This window comes from Trichosurus vulpecula, chromosome 3 (assembly GCF_011100635.1).
Source record: "Trichosurus vulpecula isolate mTriVul1 chromosome 3, mTriVul1.pri, whole genome shotgun sequence".
Taxonomy (NCBI): domain Eukaryota; kingdom Metazoa; phylum Chordata; class Mammalia; order Diprotodontia; family Phalangeridae; genus Trichosurus; species Trichosurus vulpecula.
This window is the reverse complement of record NC_050575.1, coordinates 49,597,395-49,605,702: the sequence shown is the minus strand read 5'-3', so window position 1 is coordinate 49,605,702 and position 8,308 is coordinate 49,597,395. Positions and strand designations below refer to the sequence as shown.

At 40.2% G+C, this 8,308-nt stretch overlaps 1 protein-coding gene across 1 annotated transcript; it reads right to left on the bottom strand.

The window, feature by feature from the left end:
• Positions 1-3,532: 3,532 nt before the first annotated feature.
• LOC118844705 (protocadherin beta-2-like) lies at positions 3,533-5,835 on the bottom strand. Its single transcript, XM_036752660.1, has one exon. The coding sequence runs from the start codon at positions 5,818-5,820 to the stop codon at positions 3,541-3,543; it is 2,280 nt and encodes a 759-aa protein (XP_036608555.1). The 5' UTR covers positions 5,821-5,835; the 3' UTR covers positions 3,533-3,540.
• Between the last annotated feature and the right edge of the window lie 2,473 nt (positions 5,836-8,308).

Genomic DNA, 8,308 nt, shown 5'->3' with positions numbered 1-8,308 from the left:
CTTGGCCTGTGTAGCGCAGCTCCACAGCAAATGGCAACCAAGAGCTATTGAAACCTCAGAAATAACGCAAGACAGGGTCCTTTCCCCGAGTTCCAATTAAGAAAGATTCCGCTCTCTTTCTGGCTGTCTTTGTTGGGTATTGACGTAGCCGCTGATCCTTTGGGCCTCTTCTTAGTGTGCAGCGCCACGACGCGGCTCATTTTATTATGCTTCTCTTCTGTTAATTTCTCAAGTACTGAGTGCCTCTTCTCAGCGTATTTCTGTTCTGAATTTGACAGAGTTTGTAATATCTTTTCCACAGAACTATCTGGATCAATGCTGTAACCATTCGCAACTTTATCCCAAGCTACATATATATGTGTTGTTTTAAGTTCTTCGAAAAGGAGCTCAGCCTTTAGTCAATGATACAGCCCTGTTTAGCCCTTCTGGCAATCGCTAGGGTGTTTTACAGGTTGCCAACGAAACGACTTAGGTTAAGAGAAAGACGCAGCCCATTTTATAACGCTTCGGGGAGAAAGCCTTTAGAGAACCAGGGTAAGAGGAGGAGTAAATAGCCAAACTTTTGCGGGAGAAAGGAAGAAGTAGGGTTCTTTTTAAAAGCTGATGCTTTCTGTGAGTCTGTGAGTCTATAAGGCTGAAAAGAGATCCTAACAAGCTCTTGATCTTAACTAGCTGCTCGTTAAATGCCTTTCTGGACAACTGGAATTATGCAAGAACCCAAGGGGTCCTTTCCTAGTAAATTTTGGATATTACTGCTACCTGTCTGTTTTATGACTCATTTATAACAACCCTCGAAACTAAGGCTATAGTGGTCTGAACCCAGAACTGTGTTTTTCTAGAAAATAAGAATTTCTTGGAAAGGTTCCTTTGGACTGAGGGCATCAGGAAAGGATGAAGAGTTTTTTCAGAGGTAGTCAGTTTAGAAGAGAAGGTGGAAACAAGCTGGTTAATGACTCTTTGCTCCTGTATGAGAAAATGGCTCTTGTAGTAGAAAAAAGGAAAGGAAAGGGAAGGAAGGAAGGAAGAGAGAGAGAAAGGAAGGAAGGAAGAAAGGAAGGAAGGAAGCAAGAGACAGAGACAGAAAGGAGGGAAAGAGGAAGGAACGAAGACAGAGACAGAGAGAGAAAGGAAGGGAGGGAGGAAGGGAAGGAAGAAGGAAAGAAAGAAGGAAGGAAAGAAGAAAGGAAAGAAGGAAGGAAGGAAAAGAAAGAAGAAGGAAAGAAGAAGAAAAAATGGGAATCATTACTGAATTCTTTAAAAAGCACAGAGAGCATAAGAGCAGAATAAAATACAAGCAAACAATACTGGTTCAAAGTAACAAACTGAATTTATTATATATACATACTTTAAAAAAGAAAATGTAAGCGATGGAGATTTGTGGCTTAATATACAATCCTCTCTGTTCTATTTTTTATATGGAAACACTAATTTTTTTATTGTCCCATTCAGAATGAAAAGTAATATAAAGCCAAATAAACAAAAAGAAAATAGCTCTGAGGAATCTTTTAACTTTATTCCTTTCCTTTGCTACCAGGAGGAAAATGCCTTTGACTTTCAAAGGCTTTATTTCAGCAAATCAACTTCTGAAATGTCCAGAAGAGCACAAAAAGACAGTAGGAAAATTCCAGTGGTTTTTGTGATGATCCTCCATGCAGAGAATGTTCTGTCATTGGAAACTCAATGTCAATTTCACTTTCCCTATGTTAGCTTTCAATGATGTGGGATTATGGATCATTTCTATAGTAGTGTCACAAAATAAGTTACAACATGTTGGGGTTGAGGAGAAGCACACAGGGCTGGATTTGTAGTCAGGAATAACTGGTCATAATCTCAACTCTGACAACTTACTAGTTATGTAAACATTCCTGAATCACTTAACATATAGATGCCTGTGCCTCTGGCAAATCCCCACGAATTATTTATTAACTCACAGATGTTCCACAAATTTATGACATTGCCTATATCTTGTGCATCACATTGTAGAAGAAAGAAAAGTATTTTGATATATTGTGAAATCTAAATAATATGGCATGGATTTTCTCCTTAATCAACTTTTACAGCAATGAAAATCATATTTTTTGGTCTCAAGTAAACACAGTGTTCTTCTACTTTCCAATCCTAGCAATTACATCTTGTGGCAAAATTAGTAGTGTGCTATAAATTGTATTTCTTCAATGTTGAACACTAAATATATAACAGGAAATGAAGGGGGTGGATGACTTGTGAGGACACTTTCAGGTCTGACATTCTGTGACAAAATTGAGAATGGTTCAAGCTGGAATCCCTAAAAGGCCATCGACAAATATTTTAAAAGTGGAGCATTTGAAACCACACATTTGGTGAAGAGTACGATCCCCTTGACCTAGATATTCCTCAAAGTAGGGAAATTTTTAGAAAACTAGAAGAGAAAACAAAGACGTAGTCATTCAAATTTGTTTTTCTGGCCTTGGGGTTTCGGAGGATGGGTAAAATATGAGATTGTAGGAGAAAAATGTTATAAACATACTCGAGGTAGCTCACTAGAATTGCTTTACAGTGCCACATAGCCAGAGGCACCAAATAAACCACTTCTCACTCAACTCAAGAATGTATAAAGATTAGAAATGGTCATTTATAATGACCAGTCTGCATCCTTCACAATTGTCTCCAAACTGACATACATTCTTTTATCACAATTACTTTATCATATAATTCTCTTATTTTCCTAAAGATATATCCCTAAAAGTTTTTCACCAATGACATAGTGTTCTTTGTTTTTCCTTATAATTTTCATGCGCATATAATCCTTTCCAGATTGAAATCAGAAACCACAAATGAAAGAGTATTTTCAGGGAAATCCATCCATCATTTAAAAACAATATGAAAGTGAATGCATTAAGCTTTTTAAAGAATACATGAGCCATTATTACAAGTCTTGTGGCCACAGCTAGCAGATTACAAGATTGTTGCTGCTTCTTGAAGAGACTTCACCAAAGAAAAGAGAAATAAAAGGAGAAAATCATCCAGAAGATTAGAACAAATGCCAAAATTGCCCTTTGGGAGAACCACAGCTGTTTTTATTGACACAATAAGAATAAAGTCTTGAAAAATATTCATTTGCAGATGATACAGGATAGGATAACTCTGAGGGAGAGTACCTAGTCAAAATCAAGTCTCAGTATCTTAAAACATATTTGCTGAATTTGTTGAGTAAGGAATATTTTAAAAATCTAAGCTTTAAATGAGAAAGGAAACATATGACGGTTCACTCATTTTGAAGAAGTAATAGGGGAATATAGTAACCTGGGGAAAATCCAAAGACATAACAAGAACAAAAACAAGGAAGGAGAGGATGAAATATTTACAGAGAAAAGGTATAGGGAGAAGAGGAAAATGTGTGGAGGGGAAAGGAGAGGATAAAAAGTTATGACAATGCTATAGCATAAAAATCTACTCTCTTGTGCTACTGGAAGACAAGCAACTAATAGTTGGTGGTGAAGGTGGGGGGGGATGCAAGAGGGGAAAAATATTTCTTCAAATGTATCAAAACATATGTCAAACCTAATTGAAGCAAAAGCTATTCCTTAAGTTTGGGTTCTCAGTGGAGTCTTTCTCACTTGCATGAGTAGGAGGAAGGGTGGGATTAATGGGCTTCAGGAACTTGAACTCATTGGTGCCTGAGCCACTGGTCAGACACATCTCATAATGGTAGTTCTGGGACAAGGTCCCTGTCCCACTGACATCCACCAAGTAGCCTGGGAAAGGACCATTTGGATCAAATCGACCACCATCACTAGCACCCCTTTTCCTCTTCCACAGGCTAAAAGCAATGAACATAATAACAGAGACCAGGAAGAGAAAGGAGACAGAGGCCAGAGAAATGACTAGGTAGGTGGTAAGGGAGTCAGTCTGCACCTCCTCCTCGGTTGCATCTGGAAGCTGAATGTAGGGCTCAGAGAAGCCATCCACCAGGAGCACATTCAGTGTGGCCATTGTGGATAGAGGTGGCTGCCCATTGTCCTTCACTAGCACCAGGAGCCTCTGCTTGATGGCATCTCTGTCACTGATGGGCCTTGCTGTATGAACTTCCCCACTGTGGGCCAACAAAGTGAAGAGTCCTGGGTCTGTGGCCTTGAGAAGCTGGTAGGAAAGCCAAGAATTCTGTCCCCAGTCCCTATCCACAGCCACCACCTTGGTCACCAGGTAACCTGGCTCTGCAGCTCTGGGCACCAGGTCATTGCAGGGAGCTGTTCCATTCTGCAGGGGGTACAGCACAAAGGGAGAGTTGTCATTCTCATCTTCTACCAAAACCTGAACCAGAACCTGGCTGCTCAGTGATGGGGAACCACCATCAGCTGCTCTCACAGTGAAATGGAAACCTTGAATGGCTTCATAATCCAGGGATCTGAGAGCATAGAGATGTCCATTGTCTGAGTTGATGGAGATGTAGGAGAAGAGGGGCAGGTCTCCAGTCTCTGGAGGCAGCAGAGAGTAAGTGACTTTGGCATTGATACCTGAGTCCCTGTCACTGGCACTGACACTGCCAATGTGGAGGGCAGGGCTGTTGTTCTCCCTGAAATACAGTTTGTAGGCTCTCTGAGCAAACACTGGGGGATTGTCATTGACATCAGAGATGGACACTGGGATATAGTGCTCAGATTTCAGCCTTGGGGAACCGAAATCCATCACTGTAATAGTGATGTTGTACTTGGCCTTTCTCTCTCTATCTAGTGCTCCTTCTGTTACCAATGTATAGAAGTTCTCAATGGAGGGTTTCAGGGCAAAAGGAAGATCGTCCTGAATGGAGCAAACCACCCTTCCATTTTCCCCAGAGTCCAGATCTGAAACTCTGAAGACAGCTACCACAGTTTCAGGAGAATTCTCTGGGATGGGACTGGTAAGTGAAGATATTGTCAATTCAGGAGGATTGTCGTTTAGATCCATCACCTGAACAATAATAGTACATTTCCCAGAAAGGCTTCCACCATCTGTGGCCTGAATGTTGATGGTGTAAGACTGAATTAATTCAAAATCTACTTTTTCCTTTAGATAAAGTTCCCCAGATTTCTCTGACAGTTGAAACGTTTTACGAATGTTTTCAGAGGCATGCAAAAATGTATAGGATATATCGGCATTATTTCCTGCGTCTAAATCTGTCGCTGAGACTGTGACAACTCGGGATCCAATGGAGCTATTCTCAGGGATCTGAACCTCATAACGCGGCTGGGCAAACACAGGTGCATTGTCATTGATATCTACTACAAGGACTCGGACTTGGGCAGTTCCAGACCTGGGTGGAGATTCCCCATCAAGCGCAGTGAGGGTTAAAATTACCTCAGGTTGCTCCTCCCGATCCAGGGCTTTATCCAGTACAAGCTCTGGGTATTTCCTGCCCTCTGCGTCCCCTCGAATTTGAATGTGGAAATGGGAGTTGGGACTGATTGTGTAGTTTTGGAGACTGTTGTTTCCTACATCTAAATCCTGTGCATTTTCTAGTACAAATACAGTTCCAGGAGAGGTGTTCTCAGGGATTTTCAGCACCATCTCATTGTTTAGGAACATTGGTGAATGGTCATTAATGTCTTCCACTATCAGCTCAGCACGTACAATCTGAAAGGGTCTTTCCAGTAAGATCTGGAAAGGCAGCATACAGAGCTCGGCGGGGCCACACAGCTCCTCCCGATCCAGTTTCTCTCTCAGGAGAAGATCCCCGGTTTTAGGGTGTAGCTGTAAATAATCTTTGTTCCCTTTGAAAACGACTCTGCCCCTCCGATTTGATAGCTCCCCCGCCTCCAGGTGCAGGGCCTTTGCCACATTGGCGACAAAGGAACCTCTCTCCATCTCCTCCACTACCGAAAACTGCTCCGGCTCTGAGGCCACTCCAGACACACCCAGCAGAACAAACAGAAAAAGAACTTGCCTTTGTTGCAGAATCTTCGCCCCTTCTCGCTCTGTTGTCCCTCCTCTCGGAGTAGCCTGGCTCAACAGCAAACAGTAGCCGGAGAAACCTCGGAAAAATGCAGATGCTGTCCGGTTCCCCATTTTCAGCTAACAAAGCTTCCCCTCTCCTTCCGGGCTGTCTTTGATTCAGGGCTGTCTGAGTCTTGGCATGTTGGTGTGGCTCTTTTTGCCTCTTCTTAGTCTGCAGCGCCACCACGCGGATCCGTCTTTACTCAGCATAGATGCTAGTGTCATTCCAAATGTTCTTTGCACGTGATTTCAAAACGTGAATTCTGTTCTGTATTTCCAACGGATATGTCTTGATCTTTACAGGGTGAGCCGTATCAGTGTTGTATACACCCAGGAATGACATCATGTCCTCCTTTAGGGCAATTTTGATACCTCATGGATCTAAATATAATTTCAAGCTAGAAAAAGTGAAAAGAATGCAGGATTTCCAGGTCCCAAATGCAGCTTCTAGGTCATTATGGACACATGATTGAGGGTGAGAAAATACCACAGGCTCATCCAGGACACCCACTGGCAATGATTTTTAGAGATTTTGGGGGACTGTGAGAATAAATGGTAAGGTAGTGAGAGAAATAACACATCTATGCCTCTGTGTGCCTCAAAACTTCTCTACCCTTTGAGTACTTGAAGAGGAAGCACGCATTTGGAAAGTTCTGATCTGATATTGCTGTTTATTAAAGGCTCTACATAACAAAACTAATAGAAAGAATTGTGGAATCCTCCAAAACAATGACAGGATATCACTTCCTACTGCCTTACAGTCTGAGTTCATATATTTTCCCTGGAAATCCATCACTTGGAACCTGGGTCAAGGGGAGTTTTGTCTTTTCCTATAACAAAGGGCATGTCTTAGAAGGTGATTCACTGATCTGACTCTGAACAGTAGGGAATAATTTGGGGTTTCTCTAAATTGGATTAGGAGGGAATATTCTATTGGATTAGAGTCAACATTCCCAGAAATCCTGCTTCTATCTATATTTGCGTAACATTGGGTAAGGCATTTAATCTTTTGGGACTTAGTTTCCATGTCCATAAAATGAGAGGGTTGGACCAGATGACTTCTTTGATCTCTTTCAGCTCTGTATCTATGACCTAGATCTAGATCTATAATCTTTCTAGGTCTGAAGTTCTGTGAGCACATTTAGATAGTCTCATAATAGAGCCTCATAAAGGCCTGGATGTTAGATATTATAAAAGCAAACCATTTGACCAAGATGGTGACACGTCTGGATATACTCTAAACAATGAGATTACTGGAATAATTCGAAAGAGAAAATAAAGAAATATTCATGTGAAATGACTTTTTCTTTGTGGTCTATGGACTCTTCAAGGACCTGCAAAGTAAAGAATTTCAGGAGAAAGGCACTACAAACCAGACCTTATATGATCTCTTATATTGTATCCTTTGAACAAGTAAAGATTAGCTGTTGATACTAATTCATAATGTTATTGGCTCTTGAGAGATCATAGTACCATGCTTCCTTCACAATTAGATTTCACTTCAGCTAGATACATTCCTTCTTCACAATGATTCATTTCCTTAGTTATCTTCATAAAGATATAGTCTTCATAAAGTAGATACTTAACATATTTTATATCAATTCCTTAGGGATATTTTCTAACCACAATTATTGCAGCTCATGGATAACATCAAATACCATTTGAGAGAATACTTTCAATGATACTCAATATTTTAATACATTAATTCAAGTTAATACTCTAGGTAGCAAGAAAAAAGAGTTATTGTAAAATTAAAATGACCAGAGGAAAGTTGTAAGATGTTTGCAGGACACTGAAAATTTCATAATAAAAAAGTGAAAAAATCTAAAAGTGAGCCAGACCTAACTACCATTTAGGAGAGCCAAAGTTGTATTCATAGACATAAGGATGAAAACTTGACAGCATTTTTTTTATTGATAAAGGAAATGAAACCTGAGGACAAGAATCCAGCAGAACCCAAGTTTGGGTAGCTTGGAACACATTTGCTAAATTAATTTAGAAGGAATAAATAAATTATAAGTTTGAAATGGAAAAGAAAATATGTCACAGTTCATTCTTTCTTAATAATAATAACAATTGGGAACAGCAACCTGGAGAAAACCCAAATATAGAAGGAGAACAAAAAGACTAATGAAAGAAGGATTTGTAGGCTGAGGATGCAGTGACAAGAGGAAAATGTGTGTGAGGAGGAGGATGAGAAGAAAAATATAACATGATAGCACAAAGTGTCTTTTAATATGCTACAAGATAAAACCTAATATTTGGAAGTGGATATAATTTGGTAAAGTGCATCTTAAAAGTACTTGAAGAAAATGCTGTTCTTTAAGGGTGGATTTTCCATGGAGTCCTTCCCACATGC